Here is a 27,945-nt window from a genome sequence, read left to right as displayed (position 1 = left end):
GGCCAAGTTTTTTGGGTGTGTTCAGAACCAAGTATTTAGTTTTATTGGTGTTAATAATCAGGCCCCTATGTGAGCAGAACGCCTGAAAGCTATTTAAGAGGTTCTGCAAGCCCATGGGGGTCTTGGAAAGAAGGAGGGTGTCGTCTGCGAAAAGTAGTGTGGGGATGCGCTTGCCCGCCAGGGACGGTGCATCTGCAGGGTTTCTAAGCAGATGCTCGACCAGTCCGTTCACATAAAGAGAGAACAGAGTGGGAGCAAGCACACATCCCTGGTGGACGCCCCTTTCCACTGGGCTCCTGTCAGTTTTCTCAACGTGCATGCCCCACCGCACCTGCGCGAAGTTGTCAGCGTGGAGCCTCACCAATAGGGACAGGATGTACGGGAGCAACCCCATCTCAGACAAAACCCTCCACAGCCCCTCCCTCGGTACTAGGTCAAAGGCAGTCTTCAGGTCTATAAAGGCCAGATAAAGACTGCCTTTGACCAGCACCACCACCTTCCAATAGAGAAGGACCAGTCTGAAGGCCTGTTCTATAGTCCCTGTTCCGGGGCGAAAGTCGGCTTCGTAGTCTGATAGAACGTTATTATCGTCTACCCACTGGAGCACCCTCCCCAGGATCACTTTCCCCGCCACCTTTTGTGTTGAGTCAATAAGGCTTATAGGCCTATAGTTGGCGGGGCCGTCCCGACACCCCTTTTTAAATATTGGGACCGCCTCGGCCCCTTTCCAAGATTCAAGAACAGGTGCACCGTTGTTATTAGCATTTAACAGAGATGAAACCAACTTCCCCCACTCTTAGTGGTTAGCGTGCAACAAATCGCCCGGTAACCCATCAGGTCCAGCAGCTTGAGGGGCACCAAGGATTTTATTACGCTCTCGGCTTCCCTTGGGGTGAAGGGATCGCCCAATGTGACCCCTGGGATTCGACTGGGTAAGAACTACTATTTAGGATTGTCTGGATATTCATCTCATTGGTGGTGTAAAGGGAGAGAAAGTGGTTATACCAGGTTTGGGCTGGAATGTTGCATGTAATTAAAGTGCTGTTTGGTCTGTTCCTAGTTCTAATTAGATTCCAGAACCCTCTGGAATCTCTTCCTGCACTTGCTGCCTTAAGATCAGACCAATACCAAAGGAGAAGTGTGGCTCAATGGTTAGAGCGGCAGACCCTGATGCAGATGTCTAGCCCGGGACCAGGGTTCAATTCCCCGCCTCTGCGGGTCTTGGGCTCAAAAATTCCACGGACCTGATAATTCTCGCCTCTGTGCCTATTCCAATCATGGAGTCCCACTCTGCAACTCTGGGCAATAGCTTGCTTAATCTCCACAACGGCCCCCACAACGCTAAGGATGCCTGGCCTCCACCTTGGGGGTGCCCAGGAGTGGACGCCTCACAGGGAAAGCCAGGATGGGTTCCACAGCGGTATTCGTACAAGCGCCTTGAGACCCTTGCGGGTGAGTAGTGCGCTATACAAGTATCAATTTTTTTTTTACCTGTCCTCCCACTCTATCTTAGCTGCATTAATGGTCTGAGTGTACGCTTTCCTGGCAATCCTAATCTCTGACGGGAATTTGCTTTTAACAGCAGTAATCAAGGCAGGTTTTTTCCCCCTGCATTGTTTAGTAAACCAGCCTGGTTGGTTCTTAAATCTATTGTCTTTCCGCATTGGGGAATCTCTGCTAGGGAGTAGGAAGCAATTACCAAGGACCTTGGTTAGGTTACAGAAAAGGGCTGTCACTTCGCTAGGAGTCTCGATGGACGAGTCCAGTTTAGACTGAGCTGTTGCTAGGAGGGTCCCTATGGCTAGCATTTTTCCCTCATCCATGGCGACCCTGCACCACTTCAGGCGCCTCCCGCAATTGGAGGGTCGTACTACTGACGTAGAAACTGGATTTGGGGGCATACACACATCCAGTTCCCTGGACCACAAGGGGAGCAAGGTCAGAGAGAGGGGATTGTGGTCGCTATCGACAGTGGGTAGAACCTCCAAATCCCGTACAGAGCTCCATAACTTAACGTCGAGGAGGATGTAATCTATCCTCAACGTATGGTTCGCACTGTTGTAGGTGTGGGCTCCCAAGGGATCCGAGGGAGTCCTCCCGTTCACTGCTTTCAAACCAAATTCCAGGGTCAACGAATTGAGTTGTACAGCCCGTGGAGACCACCTCCTAATGGGTGGGATGGTTAATGTGGGTATTCCACTCCTGGCATCTTTATCGACAAAGCACAGGATGTCCTCCGTCGCAAGGGGCTCAACCGTACAGTTAAAGTCCCCTGCGACCAGGACATGTGATCTAGCCAGGCACTGACTAAGAAGATTCTCCAAGCCTGAGACAGTAGGTGATTGCAAACTTCCTTTCGACCCCCTAGCATAGATATTAATAATGTCCAGGGTAAGCCCTCTCTGAGGCCCCTTGAGTGAGATTCTGAGTAGATTAGGGGAATTGGTCGCATGCTGCACGACTAGGCACCCAAGCGAGACGTCAACCCATATGAGAAGGCCGCCTGAGGGGCGTCCCTTCCCTGAGGAGGAGGGAACTGCAGGTGTAAAAAACGATGAGTATCCCACCTTATGAGAGGGTTCCCTTCTCCACGTTTCTTTAAAAATACAGATTGAGTAAGCCTCCACAAGGGTATTCCAATCAGGTAGGTCCAGCTTCCTAGAGATACCCGCAACGTTCCAACTGAGAATCCTGAATACTGGATCCGCCACAGCCGGAACCATGCGGGGCTCAGACCTGGGTATACCCACCTTCCCAGAAGTAGTTAGTGGTAAGCCCTCCCTCACGGACCTCCCGAGGTTGGTAACGGCAAAACTAGGTGCCAAATCTGGTGACGACCTAGAGCATAAGGGAGTGGAATTAGAGGGACTGCCTGAGTCAGGCTGCGGTGAAAGATTGGTACTAAATGTGCCCGGGACACAGGTCATGGGAGCAGCTACTGGGCTCAATCGAAAAAGTGTGTCCCAGGAGCAAGTATCGGTTCAGTAACCAAACGCCCTCCTATGGTTCCCTGACCATGCAATTGGTGGATAGGAAAGAGGGTAATGGTGGTTCTCCGGGAAAAAGGAGTCTAGCCTCCCTCCCCACCCTTGATGGCTGACATTTGATATACCTAGCGATCTAGTATAAAAGTAGCTCAGGTCTACTACTCCAATACCCTCCCCTCCGTAGCCTGGCTGCTGGTTGCAGATAAATGGAGCAACCCTAGCATCCTTACAATTTACCACCACACAGTCCCCCTGGAATTGCTTGAGTCCGTTTCCTACCCAGCCTACCCTCCTAACATTAAATATCTGGCCATCCAGCTCGCTAGGGAGAGGTCTATTCACTCTTAACCAGTGCATGGATTTATTTTTAAGCGCCTGGTAAGGTTCATGCTGGTCAGCCTTTAGTGGCGGAACATTGGTAAGGACAGCAACGTAGGGTTGACAATCCGGTGGAAGGTTTACGGGGGGTGAAGTCTAGCAGCCTCAAAAGGAGGCTGAGAGGGCTGCTGGGTGGTGGGTACAGGCTTAAGGCTATTTCTACTAGGTTGCTCTGGGTAACCTTTAGGGTCCTTCCTGGAACGCGGTGCTGTCACCCGCGTATTATTGGGCCCTATTGGGTTTGTAGCTAGGGAAGCAGGATTGACAGACCCAGATGTGCAAGCCGTTATAGGGGTAGGCTGAGACGGTATAACCTCTGGGGCTAGAGCATCAACATGAGTTCTAACCTGCTCGCTCTCTATCAGGGTGTTCTTGGCCTGTAGTTTCAACAGAGATTTGAGAGAGAAAAAATTGTCCAGAGTTGACTGCTCAAATCTGTCTAGTCGATCTGCAATATCCTTAACCCTTTGTAGTACAGGGAGGATCAGTGACCTTACCAACTTCTCAATCTGCTCTATGGGGGGAGAGGGCAAGGGAAGACCAGAGGCAGGAGTGCTTACTGCTAGGCCCTCCGGATGTGAAGCTGGGATGGGCTGGTCAAGAGTCATGCTGTTTTCTGCAGATGGAATCAAAGGATATGCCCTAACCCTCCCCGGCGGCGAAAGTTCCTCACCACCACTAGAATGTTTAGCTTTAAACTTTTTAGAGCGTTTGGCCGGCCCACCCCTTGCCCCATTAGTAAATCTTTTCCTTTTGAGGGCATGATATCTAGGGCCCCCACCACCCACCACTCGTTCTTTTGAGTGAGTGGTGCTGGCGGCAGAGTCTTGGGGGTGGATACTATCAGCCGTGGAAACCGCGAGCGGCACAGAGGGGGGGGAAGATTGTATTGTATTGTGGCATACTTGTATAGCGCAACCTGTCACCACAAAGGGCATCCTGGCGCTTAAAAAGAAGAGGCTCTGGCAGCTCAGAGGGAGCCGGAGGCTCTAATCTTGAGACGACTACCCCATTCAGCCTATCCAAGCTAGCCCTGATGGCACCTATGCTATCTTGATCAGTGGCCGGGGGCACTCCTACACCACGCCCAGTGTTATTTGCTGGAGATGTTACTAGTGCTAGGGCCCCTAGGGAAGAACGCTTGTGAAAGAGAGGTTCGAGTGACAATCTGCGTTCAGTGGAGGCAATTTCCTTCTCTAGCACAGAGAAGGCTCAGGTTATAAAGCTGAGCAAGGTCCCATTTACACTCCCGCCACCCCCCCCCACCTTCCTACCCTTTCAAGATCTGGTTGTCATGGGCATGGACAGCAAGACAGCCTGAGTAGAACAACAGTCCCCCAGCAGTAACAATGGGTAAAAGGAAAGCAAAACAGTACTTGCAAGCCAAAGAGGAAATTCGAAGTAGTCAAAATGTTAGGGGGGTGGCCCAGCCCGGCCTGCTCCGGCCTGTGACGGCCTCAGACGGTCCCGCCCTTGTTCCGGGCTTCTCCCGGTGCTCCCGGGCAGCGGGGCCCAGGTCGATTATATAGACCGCGCGATAACCAGTGGAAGGAGCCATCGCCTGGGAGAGGACTTTCTTAATTTCGTTTGAGATGGGGAGATTCATAAATTCTCGCTGCTCAGGAGCCATGCTGTCAGGTGTAATGAATGTGGATCTGGGTGCCAAACCTGTCTTTCGGACATTGTAAGTAAGGAGATCTGGAATAGTCCTCAAGGGAAGAGGAGGAGCTAGCGACAACAGATAGAGTTCCGTGTACCAGAACTGTCTCGGCCAAGCAGGGGCTATCAAGATCATCCTGCATGGTTCCACCTTGATCTTCCTGATGAGCCGCAGGATCAGAGGGATGGGGGGAAAGGCGTAGACAAATGTCCTTGACCAGGCTATCGAAAGCGCATTCCCCAATGATCCTCGGTGGTGAAGCCTGCTTGCATAAGACCGGCAATTCTTGTTGGTCGGTGTGGCAAAGAGCTCCACTGCTGGTCTGCCCCACTGGCTGAAGACCTCTTCTAGAATTCGCTGGTTCAACTCCCACTCTTGTCTGACTGAGGATAACCTGCTCAACCTGTTGGTGTTCTCGTTTAGAACTCCTGGCAAGTGTTCTGCCGTCAGCGATATCCCGTGAAGGATCGCCCATTCCCAGATATGTTGAGCTTCCTGCGACAACGGAAGAGATCTAGTTCCTCCTTCCTTGTTCACATAATGCATGGCCGTGGTGTTGTCCGTTCTGATGAGCACTTGTGAACCTTCTAGGCGAGGAAGAAAGGCTTGTAGAGCCAATTTTATCGCTCTTAGTTCCAAAAGATTGATGTGGAGCCGTCGATCGTGAGGAGACCAATAGCCAATGACATGTAGGTCTTGCATCACTGCTCCCCAACCCTCCAATGACGCGTCCGTTGTTACTACTTGAGGAGACGGATCGCTTACGAAGGATAGACCTTGGGACAAGTTTCTCTGATCTGTCCACCATAAGGCCACTAATCTCATCATTGGAGTGACGGTCACCCTGTCGTCGAATGATCCGTGAATCTGTTTCCATTGGATGTTCAGTTGTTCCTGCAGGGGACGCATTCTCAGTCTGCAGTGAGGAATCAGAGGTATGCATGATTAAATTACCCCCAGGAGAGATTTGTAGCGGCGTACTGAAAGACACCTTCTTTTTTGTAGGTCCCGAGCCAAGGTCTGTAGTTTTTCCCTCGTTTCCAGGGTTGGTAAAGCCTTTGTGAGTTTTGTGTCCAGGATGGCTCCCAGGAAACGTGCCTTTCTGGACTGAACCAGGGATGATTTGTCTTTGTTTAAAGTGAGTCCCAGATTTTGAAACAAGTTTGTACAAGCCTGAACAGCGTCCCGCGCTGCTTCCCTGGACGAGGCCTTCAGCAACCAGTCGTCCAGGTAGGGGAAGACTTGAAAATGGTTCCTTCGCAGGAATGCTGCTACCGGCACCAGCACCTTCGTGAAGATCCTCGGGGCTGAGCAAAGACCAAAGGGTAAAACCCTGAATTGAAAGTGGCTCTTGGCTACTGTGAATCGTAGAAACCTTCTGTGTGCTGGGTGAATCGGTACATGAAAGTACACATCCTCGAGATCGAGCGTGGCCATGAAATCCCTCGGATTGATGAGCCGCAAGAGACCATCCAGAAAAAGACAGGGAGATGAGATAGGTGTTGAGCTCCCTGAGATCTAAAATGGGGCGCCATTTCTCCAGCGACTTCTTTACCAGGAAAAACCTGGAATAGAACCCTTGTCCTCTTTGGTCGGAGGGAACCGGCTCTATAGCACCCTTCTGGAGCATCTGATGAACTTTGAGTTGCAGAAGACGCAGGTGTTTCGATGGTATGGCTGCAGAGGGCTTGGGTGGTGGGATTTGCGTAAATTCCAAGGTATGGCCTTTCCGAATGATGTTGAGGACCCAACGGTCCGATGTTATCTTGGACCAATTCCGAAGGTATTTGGTTAACCTGCCTCCAACTGATGACTTCCTGGAGGAGGGAACAGTAGGAAGAGCCAGGAGGCCGCTATTGTCACTTGGACGTATCACGTCCCCATTGAGCCGGTTTCCCCTTGTTGTAAGGCCTGGAGTAATTGGAGGATTGGCCCACCTTTGTTGATAAGGCTGGCGGTATTGCTGGGATCCTGAGCCATAGGATGAATATCACTGTTGCTGATAGGATCCTCTATAGTTCATACCTCTGCCTCTGGATCCTTTAAAAGGAGTTTTGCGGTACTGAAGCGTACCCAAAGATCTGGCGGTCTCCGTTTCTTTTTTGATGTCTTGGAGAGTGTCGTTAATTAGCTTTCCGAATAGTGCTTCCCCATCAAAGGGATGATCTAGGACCTTATTTTGTATCTCAGGTCGAACCCAGGTCGCCTTCAGCCACCCCTGGCGACGGAGGACTGCAGCCCCAGCCAACGAACGAAACGCCGTCGTGGCAATGTCCATGGCGCAGTCAATGATCTCCATCGAGGTCGCCTCCCCCTCTTGCAAGATCTTTTTTACCTCTGATTTAGATTCTGGAGGAAGCTGATCCAGGACGGAGTGACATCACACCAAAGCTGGCGGTCATATCTGCCCAATATTGCCAGGGCATTGGCAGGTCGCACCAGAAGACTCGCCATGGACGAGAATCTCTTCCCACCCTTGTCCAATCTCCGTCCTTCCTTGTCTGGTGGAGTTGTCAAGGGAGCAGAGGGGTTGCAGGATTTCCTCTGCGCCGCTTGCGAAATAACTGAGTCCGGTCTTGGGTGGCCCGTTAAGGCAGCAGGCCCATCGTCAGGTCCTTTTTACTTTTTATCAAGATGCGGTAGCACAGGGACCACCGTCGCTGGGTTTTTCATAGCCTTAATGCCTTCCTCCCACAGATGTTGCACTATAGGTATGGACCTTGTCGTCTTCCAATAAGGTTCCTTGAAGTCATACAAGAAACATTCCGTGGCCACCGCAGGCATAGCCAACTTGAACCTGCCAGACACTCTTTCCATCAGCTGATGAAAACCCCCTACATCCGCTGGCGGAAAATCCATCGGATCCGGACATGGGGATGGAGGGTACGGAATGATGTAGTCATCCCATTCAGTAGCTTGATCAGTATCATGATCCGAATCACGATCCTCCTCTGAGGAATCATCATGGCCGCCTGCAGGCATGGAAGGCTCTTGCGGAATAGTTGCCCTTGGCTGAGGGGATGCCTGAGCTGGTAATTCAGAAGCAGCCGCTGAGGCAGGAGCCGAGACAGGAGCTGCTGGCGCTACTGGAGCCGGAACCAGCCTTGTAGCCATAGATTTGTAGTCCTGCAGCATCTTATGCAGGTCCTGCAGGAAAGAGGATGGCACCGTAACCATGTCTTGACCTGAATAATGCTGAGATTGGGCAGCTTGGTGAAGATAACCACCTTCCTGGTCATACCCTCCTTCAGAGTCCGTCTCCTGACATTTCACCAGAAGCTGAGAGGGACTATTAGCGTAGCCATATGAGTCCTGATCATCCTCATCTGACTCTTCATCAAATAGCAGAGCTAGTGACAGGGGGGTTACTCTCCTAGGAGATGTCATCTCCGGCGTAATCCTTGTGACAGAAATAGTGATCCTTTTCTCTGATGCCAAAATCGTTGACGGTTCCGTCGACGACGGCATTGTGCGGGCAGACGTCGTCGACTCCGTCGACGGAACATGCCTCACGGACGCCTGTACACTCGTCGACGAGATAGGCGTCGTCGATGTTAAAGTTGCGTCGTCGAGGCTCTCGTCGACGACACTGTTGTCACCCTCATCGACGACTTAGCCGTCGACGTCGCTGTAGTCGTCGATGCATTCGTCGACGATGCAGTCGTCGATGACCCTCCCGTCGACGCTGTTGGAACGGTCATCGACGCTTCCATTCTCGATGACGATTTCTTCGTCATCGAATGCTCCGTCGACGAGCCCGTCGACTGAACCAAATTTAACTTTGGCTTCAATTTCTTCGTCGATGGAACCTCCGTTGTCGACGCCTTCATCACCGAGGACTTTGAACTTCTGTCAGAAAATTGGGAAGAGGGTTTCTTGAAGGCTGGAGCAGCCTTCAAACCCTTAGAAGGCGTAGAAGGTCCTACCCTCTCCTTTTCACTATGGTGAGGAGATTCGCCTGGACCTAGGCTCTCGGACCCTCTGGGGGTCTTTTTTGAGGCCTTAGAAGGATGTTCCACAGAAGGAGAAGGGGAACCCCTACCCCTCTTGACTGACCTTGTAAATGACACAGCTGACGATGAATCCTCACTGTCACTGGAAACTCCATGTTTCTTTTCCTTCTATTTCTGAAGCCAGGTCAGAAGTCTACCAGCCCGATCTCTGAGGTTCTTGGTAGAAAAAGTGCGGCAGATCTTGCAGTCCTCTGCCTTATGATCCGGATAGAGGCAATCGATACAATCCTTATGTTTATCCTCCACAAACAAACTTTTCTTGCCACAGGTAGAACATGGCTTGAAAAGGGCCTTCTTTTCCTTGTCAGCCATCCTTTTCTAAATCCTGAAGAGAAAACTTGAAGAAAAAACTCTGAAAGAGATGAAATGAGAAGAGCTCAAAGGAGACTCCCTAAGCACAACGTGCGGTTAAAAATCTGAGGCTCTGAGGTTCCTTCAGGAGGGTTCTATGGGGTGATGCTCTTCTGATTGGCTGATGCCTAAGTTTGGTCTCTTTTACAAAAAGAGGGTGATATGCTACAAAAGGGAACGAGGCCTAGGCCTTTTCTTTTGTACCTACTGCTATGGTATTTTTGATACCTAGACTCCCATTCCGACAATGGGGAATGATACAAAAGCATGGGATTCTATGAAAGTTCCAATACTGGGGCAATTGTGATTTCACTTCTACAGTCGCACAGATATATATATATATATATATATATATATATATATATATATATATATATATCGCCCCTAGCATGTCCCAAAGTTGCAAAATAGGCTGACAGAAGTGCAAAACATTTTTAACTGCTCCCACCTCCCAAAATCAATGTGAAAAAATGTGTACATTTAGCAGTTAATTCACAGCAACACAACAATAGTTTTAAAATGTTGAAAAAAACAAGTATAAATGTCCATTTACAAAAATGTCAATGCCAAAAATACCTGGAAGACTAAACGTGCCAGCTTTCAGGCAGTTGGAAATGGAAAGACAAGCTGACTCTCTCTGGTTGCAATTGTGGGGAACCTCATCAAAGTCATAAGCATTGAATATTCCCGCCCATGTGTGTGTGTGTATACGTATAGCATCATGAATGTGTGAAGTACTTTTATTTTTATATATTCCTGGAATTGGTGACAGTAGTACTCCAGTAATTAGAGGTGGTGTACACACCTGACGTATTCTAGAAACTAACAGCGGTATGTGCATTGGTTAAACTCTGGTAAATGCATTAGGGGACATACTGTATGTGTCTGGGATAGATCTGCCCCAATGGGGTACTAGAGTCTGAATCCAAAGTGCCCTGTTACCGGGTTTCTACCATGGCTCCCTCCCAGAGAGTCAACTATGGCCTCATCCCTTTCACCCAGTGTCTCAAACCGGTCCCTAATGAAATTAGCAAGGACCTCTCTTTCGCTAATCCTGGTACTTCTACATCCTCGGTCCCTACGGAAATCAAAGGAGATCTACAGGAAATGTTCTTTCTTGTAGCAAAAGAAGAACCTTTGGCAAGCTGTCTGAAATGATTTTTGATTCAAAAACTTGTTGAATTCTTGCAGGCCCAGATTAGATCACCATTATCTCGCTTTCATACTTACCAGGAAGAACTTGGAATACAAACTCATAATAAACTCTGTACCTTTTTTTTTCACTCCCTTAAGAAGGTGGAAGAGAATTTCCTGCTAAGGTTGTTGGATGATGGATGGTGTTCATTCCTGAGATGGGAACGTCTTTCCAGGAACTCCAGGGTGTGCACAGATAGCACATTCTGGAGTATCAGCAATCAGCCATAGTCTTGACCCATTTGGGAGTGCACACAGGATATTCTCTCCGTGTGCCCTGTGGGGTGTAAGTGGGAGGGTAGAATGGGTAAGAGCTTGCTTGGGATTCTCCTGAGCGTGCGATGAGCTCCTTTTCTTACCTACAGTTTTATCTTAGTTCCAGTGGGCATGGGGTCTGCCTGCAGGATAACCTTGGTAATAAATAAATTGTGTGAGGGGAAGTACAGATGATCTTGTCCCCTAAATTGGTTGTAGGCTTCTGAATACTTGGGAGGGTTTTGAACCATAAAAGAATGCATGTTGGGATGGTAATGTACCCTTAATGTTAAACTGGTGTGCACCCATGTCCTGATGCCCAAAGTCTTTGAATCTGGTATCCTGACTTTTTGTTTGGCCCTAGCATGTTTCACTGCCATCTGCACCAAGATATAGACCTGTTCCTGGCAATGTGACGACCAGAACATTTCTGTGACTTGCAGAGGCGCACAAATCGTGCCCTTGCAGTGGGCCTGGGACTACTGTCAATGCTTGGGGAAGGAAACAAAGTGGTGGTGGTAGAGCGCAGTGTTTTGTGAGTCTTTAGCATGACAAGACCTTATTCACAGTGTCAGAGAGAGTGCAGCCTACTGCCCCCTCTCATGCAAAATGTGCTGCTGGAATGGCAATCCCCAGAACCTTGTGCTGACATCCTGTGTTCAGGATGAGTGAGTGTGTGCAGTAAATTAGTAGCATGTGTATGCCAATAGGATTCTCTCAGTGGTTTAATGGTGAGTACTATCACCAGTGGGATCCGTTTTGGAACCTCATGGCATAGCGTGGAGGAAGATGGAAAATGAGAATAGCTTTCACAGATAGTGGAAGTGCATTGCATGCGTTCCCATGGCTGGAGGGTGGAGATCTGGACACTGAAATAAAGAAGGATGCAGAAGAGCTTCTCATTCAAATTCATTGAGGACCTTGTTAACTAAAAGGCTGCTGATTAGCTCTTCCTAAGCATTGCAATTTATAGATGGTAGGGCTGAGAGGTTGGACTGTAGTTCCTGTTGTTCAAGTTAAGGAAGTTTCTAGACAGGGCCAATGCTGCTTCAGGAATGCTGAGGACAGCCAGGTGCAGAGAGAGGAGCTAGCATAACTGAGATTGTGCTCTGACGGAGACTATTACCTTGCACAAAGAAGGGCTATAGATTAAGGTTAACGGAAGGCAGACTGCATATATTTCGGTTATGAAAAGATAAAAAAGGAAAAGCCTATAATAGTTTAGATAATGCTATAAGATGACAAAGATGGACACATTTTATCATACAAAACAAAAAATAAGGATTACACAACAGGACTCCCTGAATCTAATCAAACCAACTTTTCTCACCTTGCTTCCTGTGTAACATTCTCCTGTGCCATCAGTGGAAGCTTCTTGTATTGTCTCCAATGTTTCAATCTGCGCTTCACTTTGAATTTTGGGGGCTTTACTAGCAGTGCCATCCTGATCTCCACTTAGCATGTGCTCTTCCCTCTGTATTCGCAAACTTAAAGACAAAATAGTTGAAATTTGTTTAACAAACAAAAAGCAGCTGTCAATCAAATTAAGTTCTTAAGCACATATGTAGAAAATTCATATCAGAAGAATGTCTTTGGGCATGTGTAAATATAAATATATATATAAATATATGTCTATATATATATATATATATATATATATAGTGGCGGTAGTCATAGTTAAAGGGACCGGAGATAGGGATTTATTTTACATTTCTGTCCCTTAATAACTATGCATAAATTTGACAAATGGCCGTGAAACTTTGCAGACCTACTGTTCCGGTTTCAATCTTGGAGTCCTGAAAGTTTCACCGTATTTCGTCAAGGGGGTGCAAAGAAAAAAGGGGGCTCCCAAAAAGGGAGTCAAATTGGGAAACAGCCTTTATAATGAAGTCGTAACCACGCATGACCGTTAACACGATGTCAATACCATGCATATGCCTTTACCACGAATTTCACAGTGAAAGGAATAAATTAAAAGGGTATCTGCGTGGTAAAGCTCGTTCTATGATTTTTAAAAGCTTGTGCAAAGAACTTCAAGTTATAAGGGGTTTGGGTTTCCGTCATAAAACCCCATCCTGACTAACCAGTCAGATGTTAAAACAAGTCTATTAGATGTGGAGAATTGAGTGTCACCCTCCTTAATCACGGAAATCTTTTTCTATGATCTACTCAGCGATTTACATGCCCTCTGGAAATCTGATGTTTAGGTAATATACTTAGCTATTATATTTTGACAAGGCATATGCTGTTACCAACCATGCCTTTACAACGAAATGTTTGTGGTAAAGGCATATGGGTTGTCAAAATATTCGTAGTAAATGCAAGCGTGGTAATGACACATGCGTAGTAAAGATGGTGTAGTAAAGGCATGCATGGTCATTGCAAAAGTGTTTTTTTTGCGTAGCTGGAAAACCATCAGTGATATTTTTATGAAATTTGGGAGGATTATATATTATGGTGCGTAGATGATTCTTTGGCGTACTGCAGGGTAAGCATTTTCGAAGTGTTTTTAATTTAGCTATATCTGTGGCCATGGTAGGACTGAGGTAATCCCGAGGTGTATAGCGATGACAAGTAATTCGCTGATTGGCTAATGATTGCCTTTAAGAAAGTTAAAAGGAGCCATGTTATTTTCAGTTTGAGTTTCCCTGTGTTCTGAGTTACGCCATTCAATGTAGGTAAGTATTAGGTTTGGTACTTTTCCCATTCCTATTACCACTTTAGTAAAGTGGTAATAAGTAGGGAAGAATATTTATACATTTATAGTATTCAGTAACGCTGGTAGTCCCAAATGAGTCGCACACGAGACAGCAGAGAAAGGTTACCAGCCTTTTTAATTTCAGGTACGGAAGTACAACAGTGGCAGGTTGTAATGTACAGCTTCTCCTTCAAGCCTGACGCGTTTCGAGTTTCCTCTTCCTCAGAGGCTGCCGGGAAAGTTCGTGCAGTGGCGGGCAGGCATACCCCCAATTAAATGCTTTGTTACGCCTCCATGGCGATATACAGGAATTCTGGGATATGTAGTGCCCAAATGTTCTCCCTCAAATTGTGGCGCACTTATAACTGCTGAATTGGAGCCCTCAAGTGAGCCCCCGCCACGGTGTTCTTCCTCAATCCTGCTCTGTTGCTCCACAAGGAGGTGAGTCCATCCATAGTATATATATATATATTTTTTTTTAAATCAAGAGTACCACGGTACTGAAAAAAATATTTACAAATAAACTGTATGACAATATATTTTATAAATAAAGGGCCAGATTTGCAAAAGTAAACTTAGATGTTTTGTCTACACTTAGAACAAATGTCTAAATTTACGACTTTAAAAATTCACAAAGGGTATTTACGAGTCACATCTTTATGTCCACACTCGGGGCAGATCTCTTCCCGAATGCGGACAAACATACGACTCGTAAATGTCCTTTGTGAATTCTGGAAGTCGTAAACATTGACATTTTATCTAAGTTTAGACCTAGAAATTACTATGCAACTTCACCCAAAAAAATAAAGCAAATTAGAATACACTGCTATAAAGATTTATAGTAATCAAAAAAGAAAAATGTTAACCTTACAAATGTTTTGGGGGTACCTCGGTACTACAGTGCACTCCATATTTTTTTAAAAAATATGTAGAATCTTATAAATATTTTGATCTATCTATTACCACTTTACTAAACTGGTAATAGATGGGGCAAAAACACCACACCTAATACTTGACTAAATTGGAAAATCAAATGAAGAAGGACAACCTGTACCTAAAAACAACAAAGCTATGTGTAACTTTTCCGAAACCAATGTTTACACAATCAGCTAATGACTTGTAATGACTATGTACTGTAGTAGTATTAAAAAAACATCAATTCGCTAAAATAATGCAACAACAGATATCACTAACTTTAAATACCGTAAAACATATAGTATTACATTACTTACCTAAAATACACACAATCATGTGTGCTCCATCATATGCAATCCTGCCACATTGTAACAAAATGCGACTGACGCTTTTTGCAGAACAGAAAATACAAAAATGTATATGAAATACATTGCAATTAAGCACGTATTGGGAACCACCTTTTCTCTTTGGACCCCCTTGACTAATCCCCGCAAAACTTTAATCCTTCCACAATGAAACAGGTGGAACAAGTATGCTAAATTTCACGGACTATCTGCAAAAGGGTCCAAAAAAATTAAGAGAGAAAATATTTAAAAATCCATAGGTCAATATTATCTACACATTAGGTAACAAAGGTAACTTATTACCACTAAAATAAAGTGGCAATAGGTTTTTATTAACAACAAAATGTAACACACCAATTACTTACCTTCAGTAACGCCTTATCTGGTAGAGACAATATCTCACCGCAAATTCCTTGCCTTTGAACTTCCCAGGCATCAGACTGGATCTGAGAGATTTTTCGTGAGCAGTACCTCTGAATGGCATCATTCGGCTTTGTGTGGCGTAGTTGGCGACGTCCGCGTGGGAAGTGACTGCGTGACCCATACAGGGGCCACCTCGGAGCGCTGACATCAGTTACTTTTCACGACTTTCCATGCCAGAAGCAAGGAACCATGAAGTGCACTGGCACTGGTGCGTCTAAACTATAGCTCTGAAAGGGATCATCCCTGACCCTAGAAATCTGTCCGCATAGCAGTGAGGATGGGTGGATCAGTAAGGAAGCTGCAGCTAGATACTGTCTCTACAGATAATGCATTACCGAAGAAAAGTAACTTGGTCATCTGATAGAGATATCTAGCTGCAGATTCCTTACCTTTGAAAAGATACCCAAGCAATACCACGCCAGTGGTGGGTCTACGGACAAATTTAGACTAAGTCCTGCAGGACCGAATGGGCAAAGTGGCTGTTCCTGCAGACCTGACGCACAAGTTACTACTTGTGTAACGATATATCTGTAAGAGACATTAGTTAGTGATAGATTCCTTACCTTAGAATATCACCAGACGTCAGACTGGCTCCGGAAACTTTTGCGTAGCAGTACCCTTGCGCGTAGGTAGGCGTCGTCTGCGGCTCCGCGTCCGTCGTCGGCACCGTGATGACGTCGTCGGAGTACTTAGACGCCGACTCCGCGTGCTGACCTCAGTTCTTAGACACAGCTTTTCCGCGCCAGAAACGCAGAGCTATGCTAAAAACCAACACTGGTGCCTTGAAACTAGGGCCCTGAAAGGGGATGACCTTAACCCTAGATATCGTTTCGCAGAACGGGGAGGATGGATGGGTCGGTAAGGAATCTATCACTAACTAATGTCTCTTACAGATATATTGTTACACTAGTAGTAACTTGTGCATCTGAAAGAGACATGTTAGTGATAGATTCCTTACCTTAGAATAGATACCCCAGCAATACCAACCCCGGTGGTGGGTCTGCAAACCAATAATCACACCAGAAAGTCCTGGAGGACGGAACGGCCAAAGAAGCCATCCCTCCGGACTTGGCTGTCCAGACAGTAGTGTCTTGCGAACGTGTGCAGAGAGGCCCACGTAGCTGCCTGACAGATGTCCTGCAAGGGCACACCTCGGCCCAAGGCAGTTGTAGTCGCTGTGGCTCGAATGGAATGAGCCCTCAGGCCAACAGGGGGTTCCTTCTTTGCCAAGGAGTAACACGCCTGGATACACAAGATGATCCACCGCGAGATGGTCCGCTTGTGTACTGCTTTCCCCTTCTTAGCGCCCACGTAACCAACAAAGAGTTGGTCATCCACCCGGAACTGGCGTGTGCGATCCAGATAGAAAGGCAGGAAACCCTTCCCGAATTTACAGCGCTGGCGAACGGACACCCAGCCTGGTAACAGCCATTTTATGAGCAGCCGCACCCACGGAAGGATCACACCGTAGCGTGCAGATTCAATCGATTAGAGGATTGTAATTCATCACGAATCCAAGTGACATCTGTGTACTTGATATCGAGGACTGTCGTGCATTTTCTGTCTTGAGAAAGACCCGCTGCGACCAACAAGTTGGCGCTTAACAGGGTCGAAACGTCGACATCTTCCTACTGGCCCCATAACTCCAGAACTCCTTCGACTCAAAAGAAATTTAGAAGGGTTCAGGAAGTTTATGTTAGTGGTTTGGCCTTTGCAAGACAAGAATTTTTAGTTTTATGTATATATGTACAGACTGTTTTTGAATGTATAAACCTTGTACATATCGTCTTCGTCACATGATCACCATTCACCGTTTTCGAACTATATTGTAGATATTGACAGTCACGTTTATACAAATGAATTTTTTTGCAAAAGTGTGACCTACATGAATATATAAAGAGAACATTGAGTCACACACAAGCTTTCTTGTCATTGATTGTAAGGCGCTACGTATTTGTTTTCTTTTCAGAGGGGGTCTGAATTTTGTATTTTGTTTTTGGTTTGTAAATCACACAAGAAGAAATATTCCTAGAAAAGTAATTGTTGTTCGCACCCGACAGAACCAATTCATGTTGAACTACCAGATAGAACGAGAGCGCACGTTTTGGGTGCAGAAGGTGGAGCCTCTCTTCCTCTCTCGAGAGATGCGGAGGCGGAAAGAAAGTGGGCAAGGTAATGGATTGCCCAATGTGGAAGGCCATGACCACCTTGGGTAGGAAAGAAGGTCTTGTCTTTAACACAACCTTGTCCGGATGGACTGAAAGGAAAGGAGGTTTACAGGATAAAGCCTGGAGCTCACTCACTCACTCTCCTGGCAGAGGTGATGGCTACCAGGAAGGCAGTCTTCAAAGTGAGAAGGCGAAGAGGACAGTTGTGAAGTGGCTCGAAGGGAGCGCACATCAGAAATGTAAGGACCAAGTTCAAGTCCCACTGAGGCATCACAAAGGGAACAGGTGGAAACGTGTGTGTGATGCCTTTCAGAAATCTATTTACAATTGGGGACTTGAACAAAGATGGTTGATCAGGCAGCCTTAGGAAGGCTGAAAGGGCAGAAAGATAGCCCTTGATAGTGCCCAGAGCAGAGCCCTGCTGGGCAAGAGAAAGAAGGAAGAGAAGAACCTCGGAAAGAGGGGCAGAGAAAGGATCCACAGACTTTGCGGTGCACCATGCCACAAATCTGTTCCACCTGCAGGTTTATACCGACTTTGTGGAAGGACGCCTGGCTGCCAGAATGATTGTACAGACTTCAGGAGGCAAGTCAAATGGCCTCAACTGTCGCCGCTCAATCTCCAAGCATGGAGGTGGAGACTGGACAGGTTCGGGTGGAGGACCGTCCCCTGTTGCTGCGACAGAAGGTCCTCCTGAAGAGGCAGACGAACCGGGGGATCGACTGACATACTGAGTAGCTCGGGATACCAGTACCTTCGTGCCCAGTCCGGAGCCACAAGGATGACTTGTGCCCGGTCGCGCCTGATCTTCTTCAGCACTCTGGGCAGAAGTGGTATAGGCGGAAAGGCGTACAACAGACCGCAACTCCACTCACTACGAATAGCATCTCCGAGCGAGTGCCGTCTTGGAAATTCCAACGCGCAGAACTGATGATATTGCGCGTTCTCTTCGGTGGCGAATAGATCTAACCAAGGCTCTCCCCACTGCAGAAAGAGACCTTGCGCCACGTCCGAGTTCAGACGCCATTCGTGATCCATCATGCACCGGCGGCTGAGTTTGTCCGCCTTGGCGATCAGAGAACCTGCCAGGTGTTGAACCACCAGAGTCACGCCCTGATGTTCCAGCCATTGCCAGAGACGCAGAGCCTCCTGGCATAGGGTCCATGACCCCACTCCGCCTTGTTTGTTGCAGTTCCACATGGCGGTGGTGTTGTCCGTGAACACCTGCACTACACTCCCTCGGACAGAGGGGAGGAATGCCTTCAGTGGTAGACGAATCGCCAGCAGCGCTAAAAGGTTGATATGGAGCCGGGACTCCGCCGGAGACCAGAGGCCTCTGATCTCCGCCTCACCCATGTGGCCTCCCCAGCCCTGGAGGGACGCGTCCGTCACAACTACGTGCTCCAGTTGGGGAAGGGAGAGGGATCTGCCGCTGACCCAATCGCGGTCCGTGAGCCACTACTGCAGCTGTCTCGCAGTGCCCTCCGAGATCAGGACATGGTCGGACAGGTTGCCCTGATGCTGGGCCCACTGACACTTCAGGTCCCACTGCAGAGCCCGCATCCGCCAACGGGTGTGATGCACCAGAAGGATGCAGGAAGCCATCAGCCCCAGAAGCCGCAGCGTCAACCTGACTGAAACCCGGGATAGAGGCTGGAAGATTGGAATCGGAGCCTGTATATCCCGAACCCGCTGTTCGGGTGGGTAAACCCGAAACTGTGCCAGGTCGAGAACCGCTCCGATGAAAAGGAGCTTCTGAGAGGGGCACAGGTGTGACTTCGGCACATTGATGGAGAACCCCAGCTGGTGCAAGAGGTCTGCCGTCGTCTGGAGATGGCTGACGACTGTCTGGGGCGAGCCCGCCTTCAACAACCAGTCGTCGAGGTAAGGGAAGTCTGAAACCCCTAACCTACACAGATGAGCTGCGACCACCGCCATCACCTTCGTGAACACCCGTGGGGCGCTGGTAAGGCCGAAGGGGAGCACAGTAAAATGAAAGTGCTCGTGGCCTACCGTGAACCGCAGGTAACGCCGGTGGGCCGGCAGGACGGGGATGTGGAAATAGGCGTCCTGCAAGTCCAAAGCTACCAACCAGTTTCCTGGGTCCAGGGCAGCTGAGACCTGAGCCAGAGTCAGCATCTTTAACTTCTCCTTCCGGGGGAAGCCGTTGACGTTCCGTAGGTCCAAAATAGGGCGTAGGCCCCCTTTGCCCTTCTTGGGTACCAGAAAGTAGTGGGAGTAGCAACCACGTCCTACTTCTGGCCCAGGAACGCGCTCGATGGCCCCCTTGGCCAAGAGGGCCGAAACTTCCTCCTGCAGAAGCCGCAAGTGATCCCCCGATATGCGGTGGTATTGCGGTGGCATGGCTTGAGGGGTCGTCTCGAAGGGGAGGGAGTAGCCCCTCCGGACGATCTGCAGCACCCACCTGTCCGAAGTGACAGTGCGCCAGTGAGAGTGGTGATGGCGAACCCTGCCCCCCATTGGCATCACATGGGCCGAGAAGCACAGACTAGGAGGGTTTAGAGGCGGATGCTGCGGGGGAAGGTGTAGACTGGCCTCGCCGTTGTCCCTGACCGCCTCCACGGCAATTTCCACGGCCGCCACCGCACTGGATGTTAGTCTGCGGCAGGTGGCTGGCAGCACGTTTGGGGGCGCCCCTTCCTTGGCTACGAAAGGAGCGAAAGGCACCCGTTTGCTGGCGCGGGGCCGAGAGGCCCAAGGACTTGGGTGTAGCCCTGGATTACTTAAAGCGCTCAAGCGCATGGTCTGCCTTGTCGCCAAAAAGGCGACGGCCATCGAACGGCATGTCCATCAGAGTGTTTTGGACATCTGCCGAAAAGTTGGCGGACCTCAACCAGGCGTGACGTCTCACCGCCACCGTCGTTGCCATCGCTCTGCCTAGTGAGTCGGTGGTATCCAGCCCACACCGGATAGAATATTTGGTTGCATCCCGGCCCTCCACAAGGGCTTGCCGAGTTTGGCCCGTACCTCCAACGGACACTCTGGCATTACTTCCGCAACCGTTTCCCACAGAGAGTGGGTGTAGCGGCCCAAGAGGCATGCGGTGTTGGAAGACCGCAGTCCCAAACTAAGGGAGGAGAATATTTTCTTTTCATAATTCTCATACCTTTTGGATTCCCTGTCCGGCGAAGCCGACGGGAATGCGGTCTGGGAATTGGAGGCCTGGATGACCAGACTCTCGGGGTTAGGGTGCGTGGAAAGGAAACATGAGTCGCCCGGGGCCGGGCGGTGGCGTCTGGCCACGTTCCTATCTACGGGCGAACCCGTAGCGGGCATGGCCCAAGTGCCCAAAAGAACGTCGGTCAAGGCCTCATTAAAGGGCAGCAGAGGCTCGGCCGAGCAGGACTGCGGTTTAAGGACCTCAGTGAGGAGGTTAGTCCTCACGGCCGCGACGGGGAGCTCAAGGCCCAAGGCCTTGGCAGCCCTCATCAACACCACACTATAGGTTGCCCCCTCCTCCAAAGCCACGGTAGGAGGGGAGACAAAACCAGTGTCTGGAGAGGTGTCCAGGCCACTGGCCTCCCCACGTTCCCCTGTCCAGTCCTCTCGTGACTGACACTCACGGGTCAGAGGGTCCTCAGACCCCTCCCAATCCTCTTCATCACTCATCTCCTGATACTCAGGGTTCTCAATTAATGGGGCCTGTTCATAGAAGTGAAAATCTCCTAACGCCGTCGAAAGCGGCGCCCAGCGGCGACGTTCCAACGTCGGAACAGGAATGAATGAGGCATCGGGGACGGCGCCGCCGGAGGCGACACATGACGGTCCGACGCCGGGGGGGGGGGGGGGGGGGGGGGGGCCCAAGTGCCCAAAAGAACGTCCGTCAAGGCCTCATTAAAGGGCAGCAGAGGCTCGGCCGAGCAGGACTGCGGTTTAAGGACCTCAGTGAGGAGGTTAGTCCTCACGGCCGCGACGGGGAGCTCAAGGCCCAAGGCCTTGGCAGCCCTCATCAACACCACACTATAGGTTGCCCCCTCCTCCAAAGCCACGGTAGGAGGGGAGACAAAACCAGTGTCTGGAGAGGTGTCCAGGCCACTGGCCTCCCCACGTTCCCCTGTCCAGTCCTCTCGTGACTGACACTCACGGGTCAGAGGGTCCTCAGACCCCTCCCAATCCTCTTCATCACTCATCTCCTGATACTCAGGGTTCTCAATTAATGGGGCCTGTTCATAGAAGTGAAAATCTCCTAACGCCGTCGAAAGCGGCGCCCAGCGGCGACGTTCCAACGTCGGAACAGGAATGAATGAGGCATCGGGGACGGCGCCGCCAGAGGCGACACATGACGGTCCGACGCCGGGGGGGGGGGGGGGGGGGGGGGGGGGGATTGGGGTGGGGGGGGGGGGGGTTGTAAGGTCCACCGGCGACGATCCAGATCCCGAGGGAGGTCCAGAGGGGTCCCGCGGCGCCAGGCCCAAATGCGCCGGCGGCGTCGGGACCGCTTGACCCTGCGGCGCCGGGACCAAAGGCACCTGCGGTGTCGGGATAGTGGGGCCCGCGGCGCCGGACCCGAAGACGCCGGTGGCGTCGGAGCCGAAGCACCCGACAGCATCGGGGCCGAAGCCGAGGACCCGCCAGGGGCCCCAGACGGGTCCGCTGGGCCCGAAGGCGCCGCGGAGCCAGTCGGAGGAGAGAGGGACCTCATGGCCATGAGGAAGCGCTCGATCTCCTCCGGTGTCGCGTCTCGCCCAGAGACCAGAGGGTATGGAGCGGGACGCGATGCCCGCGACCCCGAAGGAGCCGCGTGGGCGGTGTCACCCGAACCCCCGGCCGCATCGTGCGAGCGTCGGGGGGAGGCAGAAGAGCGATGACGCCTCTTCGACTTCTTGTGCTTCTTACCTGACGACGACTTCGACCCGGAGGAGTGGTGCTGACTCTCGGAGCTGTGGTGGCTCCGAGCCCGCGACCTGTCCCTTGACCTCCCGTGGGACCGGGACCTCGCACGGCGCGGGACCGACTGCCGGAGTTCGAGTCGCCTGCGGGACCACTCCCGCCTGGCTTTCGAAGAGAGGGCCCGGCAGTCGGAGCCGGCCTTGCCGTCGTGGTCGACGCCTAGACAAGTTAGGCACAGGTGGTGCGGATCCGTGACCGACATCGTGCGGTCGCAATCCTCACAGTGCTTGAAGCCAGGCATCCATAGGCACAGATCAGAGTCGTAAGACTTCGAAAAATGATCAAAAGAATTCAAAAAGGTTAGTAAAAATTGACTAAGGGTTACTGCTTTTTCCAGATCTGCGCTTGCTGGCGCGGAAAAAAGAAGAACTGACGTCAGCACGCGGAGGCGGCGTCTAAGTACTCCGAGGACGTCATCACGGCGCCCACGACGCCGAACGCGGAGCCGCAGACGACGCCTACTGACGCGCAAGAGTACGGCTACGCAAAAGTTTCCGGATCCAGTCTGACGCCTGGGGATATTCTAAGGTAAGGAATCTATCACTAAGGTGTCTCTTTCAGATTGGCCAGGCAGTAATCCCTGGTAAACGTATGCAGAGATGTTGCTTCCTGACAGATGTCTAGGACTAAAACTCCAAGGGCTAGTGAAGTGGTCGCAGCCTTAGCAGTGGTGGAATTAACTTTTAATCTTTCAGGAGACTACTTCTTTGCCAGTGCACAGCAGATCTTGATGCAGAGAACGACCCATCGAGTAATGGACAATTTCTGCACATTCTGACCTTTTTTCTCACCAACATAGCCCACACAGAATTGGTCGTCCACCCGAAACTCACTTGTGTGGTCAAGGTAGAACAACAATGCTTTTGTTGGGTTCAGATGATGGAGTCACTCCTCTTCTTTATAGGGATGTGGAGGAGAGTAGGAAGTGGGCAAGGTGACAGACTGGCCCACGTGAAATGGTGGTCACTTCTGGCAGGAATGAGGCCCTAGTGCGAAGCACCAGTTTGTCAGGAGAAACTGATAGGTAGGGAAGCTTGGATGATAAAGCCTACAGCTCACTCACTCTCCAAGTCGATGTAATTGCCACAAGAAAGGTTATTTTGATGGTGAGCAGCCCGAGGGGACAATTGCGTAAAGGCTTGAAGGACGCAGACATCAGAAATAGGAGAACTAAATTAAGGTCCTACTGAAGCATAATGAAAGGGGACGGTGGGAACATATGTACAAGACCTTTGAGAAATCTATTTACAATGGGAGTTATTTTTTTTTTTTTTTTTATTGAAGTTTTGTATAGCTCTAGCTGGACCCGGGGGTATCAGAGCGCTTCACAGCAAATACAGATATGCAGCAAAGGAAAATAAGCATTAAAAAAAATAAAAAAAGAAGAATCAAGAACAACAAGCAGGAAATAGAGTCTGTGCAACAGTAACTTGAGCACAATAAGGGAAGGAGATCTGGAGTGAATCAACCGGCTCTGGGTTCAGAAAGAAAGCAGACTTCCACCGTCAGGCGTGGGGTTATCCTTAGGCGCCAGAGTGTTCAAGGAAGAGGGCTTTGAGTAGCGATTTGAATTGCGGGAAGGAGGCGGTCATTCTGATATTGGGGGGGGGGGGGGGAGGGGGGGGTTTGGATGGAGTTCCAGATCCTGGGGGCATTCCCCGCAAAGGATTTATTTGAGGTTTTGCGTTTCTGAGATTTCAGAGGGATGAGTAGTAGTGTGTTGGAGCTTCTGAGGTTCCTGGACGGACCCGCCCTTTTGAGTTTGGAAGCCAGGCATTCCGGTTTGCCTGTATGCAGGGCTTTATGAGTGAGGCAAGCTGTGCGGAAGTTGGCTCGTTGGTCAATCGGGAGCCATTTCAGTTCTTTGAATGCTGGGGAGATGTGGTCAAATTTCTTTGTTCCTGTGACCATTCTTGCTGCTGCGTTGAGGGTGGAGGTGAGAGGTCCCAGGTGCGACTTGGCAGTTTCAGTCAGCACTGCGATGCCATAGTCAATTCTGGAAAGCACAAGTGCCTGTGTAGCCTGTTTCAGGTCTTTGGCGGGGGAGAAAGGGTTTAATTTTGTATAGAAGTTTCAGGTTCAGGAACGCGCTTTTGACGGTTTTAGAGATGTGTTTATTCATGTCCAGTTTGGGGTCGAGATTGATTCCTAGGGATTTTGCGGAGTCCGTTGGCGTTAGAGAGACATTGAGGGCATTTAAGGCTTTGAGCCATTCTACTATTTGTGGGTTTTCATCTTTGTTCGAAATTAGGAGAACGTCCGTTTTTTCTTCATTCAGTTTGAGGTGGTTGGCTGTGAGCCACTGTTGGACCTCCATGAGTGTCGCATTTAGTCTGTGAATGTCTGCGATCGAAGTGGTTTTCAAATAGAGTTGTGTGTCATCCGCATAGAGGTGGAAGGGGATGTTAGAGTTCATTAGAAGTGAGGTGAGGGGTTCCATGTAGATGTTGAAGAGTTGTGGAGAGAGTACTGACCCTTGAGGGACTCCTCTGCTGATGGGGAGGGGGTCAGATTCGAAGCTGTTGATCTTTATTTTTTGAGTGCGGTTGTTAAGAAAAGAGGAGAACCATTTTAAGACTGTCTTTTCGATGCCCGCTCTCTCTCTCGGAGGGCATTAAGTAGGAGGGTATGATCCACAGTGTCGAACGCAGCCGAGAGGTCAAGGAGGATGAGAAGGCTACATTGATTGGAGTCGAGTGACATGTGCAGATCATCTAGGACATTTAGGATTGCGGTTTCAGTACTGCAGCCCTTCCTGAACCCTGACTAATCTATTGGACCCACACCCTGACTGGTGTGGGTCCAATAGATTAGAATTCTCAAAATGTTGGGTTAATTGTGAAAGCACGCATCTTTCAAGAATTTTGGCTAGGAACGGAAGGTTCGAGACCGGTCTAAAGGTGTTCAGGTCCATGAGATCAAGGCCAGTTTTTTTTAGAAGTGGTGTGACTTGACCTAGTTTGAGGCACTCGGGGATGAAGCCCTTGTTCAAGAAGCTGTTGATGATCTTGGCCCAGATAGGGGCTAGAGTGAGCTTCAAATCCTTTGTCAGTCTCGAGGGAAGATGATCGAGGGAGTGGGATGAGGGTTTAGCGGCGGCAATAAGATTGCTTATCATTTCTTCCTTAACCGGCTGGAAGGATGACCAGTGGATGGACGGGGTTACTGGAGGGTTGTGGTTGGGTGTAGGACTCGTGCTGAATGAGCGATCAATTTTGGCGATTTTTTTCATTGAAAAAGCTTGCAAAGTTTTCGCACAGGGTCTTGGATGCTACTAGGTTGGCTGCCTTAGGGATGGAAGTTTGGTTCCTAATGATGTTGAAGAGTTCTTTGGGGCGGTTTTTGGCATTGTCTAGGGCGGAGCAGAAGAGGGATGACTTTTTGCTGTTGATGTGGGTATAATAGTTTTTGCGTGCTGTCTTGAGTTGTCCCGATGGAGGGGGTTGGTCCTCCATGTTCTTTCCAAGGATCTTAGATGTCTTCTTTCCTCATTTATGTCAGTCGAGAACCAAGACCTAGAGTGGATGCTTCTGGTTTTTTTTTAGTTTCAGAGGTGCCAGCTGATCCAGGGCGAGCTCCAGGTTGGAATGGGAGAGCGAGGTGCGATCCGAGGTTGAGAGGGACTCCGTCGTGTTCGGGAGGAGTGTGCTGAGACCTTCTTCTAGCTTGTCTCGGGGGATTCTGGAAGTGTTCCTAACCCGCTTAGAGGGGGCTTGAGTGGGTGGGAGGGATAGGGCCGGCTGAATAATATGAAAGAGAATGATGTGGTGGTCTGACCAGTCCACCGGGAAGATGTGATCAATCGAGATTGCATTTTTGTTCGCAATGATGGCATCCAGGGTCACTCCTCTGTAATGAGTTTCCTCTGAGCAGTGTTGGATCAGATCGTTGTCTTGCAGAAGGGTGTTGGGAGATTGAATCAGCGGGTTATTGGATTCGTTCAATCTGAGGTTGAGGTCGCCTAGAATTAAACTGTCGTCGCTGTTAAGTGCTGATTGGGTGATAAGATCAGACAGCTGAGTTCTAAATTCGTTGGAATTGCCTGGGGGATGGTATAGGAGATGGCATGGACGTGAGCTCTTGTTGTGTTTATATCTAGGACCCTAATTCGATATTCATGATTCTTGCCCTTATGAGGTTATAATCAATAATGTCCTGATAAAGGCATAAGAATCATATCCATATTCAGTAATAGCCCATGCAGTCCAAAGCACAGCCGGCTACTCCCATCGACTCCTAGAAAGCACAACGCGTTCTTTAAACAAACCAAGCCTCCAGCAGCCCGGGAAAACCCCCCTGCTTTTGTTTTGATTTGAACAAGAACTCCTGGAGTCCAGAAAGAACTGATAGTTCTTATTGACATCTTATGTCCAACCTTACGTCAAACTCTGCACCTTTCAGGTATAAATATACCAACAGTTGCCTTAAGCAAACACACAGTGGTTTGGAGCAGAGCGGCCATCTACCTGCCCGAGAGCCCAGCTGATGCGAGAAACCCACGGAAGCCGCCCCTCCCGTTTGACGCACTGAGAGAGACGCTGTCTTTTTCTCTAGCCGAGAAAATCCAGCTCCGGTGTTTCCAGCCTACCCTTGCGGGTTGCTGGGAGATCGAGTCTGAGGAAAGAGATACCAGACCTCCCACATTCTATTACCAAGGTACGGAGCTGACTAAACCCTTAAGAGAATTCTTGATGCAGATTCTTGGCAAAACAATCTTAACCAACTTAACTTAAAATGCTACTTACTTACTCCTTCCCAAGTATTAGGCTTAGGTCAGGTACACCGGGGTAGGCGTAGTTAGAAGCACCAGTTGAGTACGTTAGTCAAATGTTTTTATGTATGTATATATTTTATCCATTTTAAAGTATCATATGGCTAAGAAACCATATCAATGCTTTTACAGTATTATTTCATAATACTACTTTTACTGTACGCACTTTACTTCATGATAAGTATTGCAATTGTGGCAATTCATTTCTCTTGCATGAGAAAGAAGACTGCTCAATAAATAACACATTTTATTGAAAACGCCCGTCTCTCTATTTCTCTGCACTCTGGTGAAACTAAATATGCACGGTTGACTGAGTGAAATAGCTGCCTATTGTTTTCACACGACTCTAGAGATACACTCTTATTCTGAGGGAGCAAAGTTGTCATGTTTATGCGGTTGTCAGAAACTGAATCCCTTCTTGTCTGAGTCAGGGAAGTTCAACCCTCCCTATTCATTCAAGAAAGTTTCTAGTGACCTCTGAGCTAGCTGGCGCAAACCTAAATTAAGTTTAACATGGTCAGTAGAGACCTAGATGACCTCAATCCAACGTCTACACTGCTGTCTATGTTATTCCAATGCGCAGAGCCTATTGGGATAATAGGAACTACACTACACTCTGACAGTGAGATTTGATGTTGACCGACAGGCATTCAAAGGAACTGTACAGGCAGGAGGGAACTTCGGAGATGGAGAGGTCATTTTTGTGGATAATAGCTATGCCCCCACCTTTGTGTAAGGGCCTGTCTTTGCAGATGATTGAGAAACCGGGTGGGACCAGCAGGTCCAAAATGGGGAGGGATAGGGTGTTTAGCCATGTTTCCGTGATGAAGGCTACATCCAGGTCATGAGAGAGGATGGCATCAGCTATTTCCGTTGC

At 49.3% G+C, this 27,945-nt stretch overlaps 1 protein-coding gene across 4 annotated transcripts in view; it reads right to left on the bottom strand.

The window, feature by feature from the left end:
• Positions 1-27,945, bottom strand: part of LOC147684358 (uncharacterized) — a 715,098-nt gene that overhangs the window by 161,121 nt on the left and 526,032 nt on the right. For all 4 annotated transcript variants that reach the window (XM_086940263.1, XM_086940262.1, XM_086940260.1 and 1 more), the window contains exon 5: positions 12,169-12,325. In XM_086940263.1, the coding sequence (XP_086796389.1) occupies positions 12,169-12,325 (157 nt within the window). The remainder of the gene's footprint in view (positions 1-12,168; positions 12,326-27,945) is intronic.

This window comes from Lissotriton vulgaris, chromosome 10 (assembly GCF_964263255.1).
Source record: "Lissotriton vulgaris chromosome 10, aLisVul1.2, whole genome shotgun sequence".
Taxonomy (NCBI): Eukaryota; Metazoa; Chordata; class Amphibia; order Caudata; family Salamandridae; genus Lissotriton; species Lissotriton vulgaris.
This window is presented reverse-complemented; position numbering and strand designations above follow the sequence as displayed.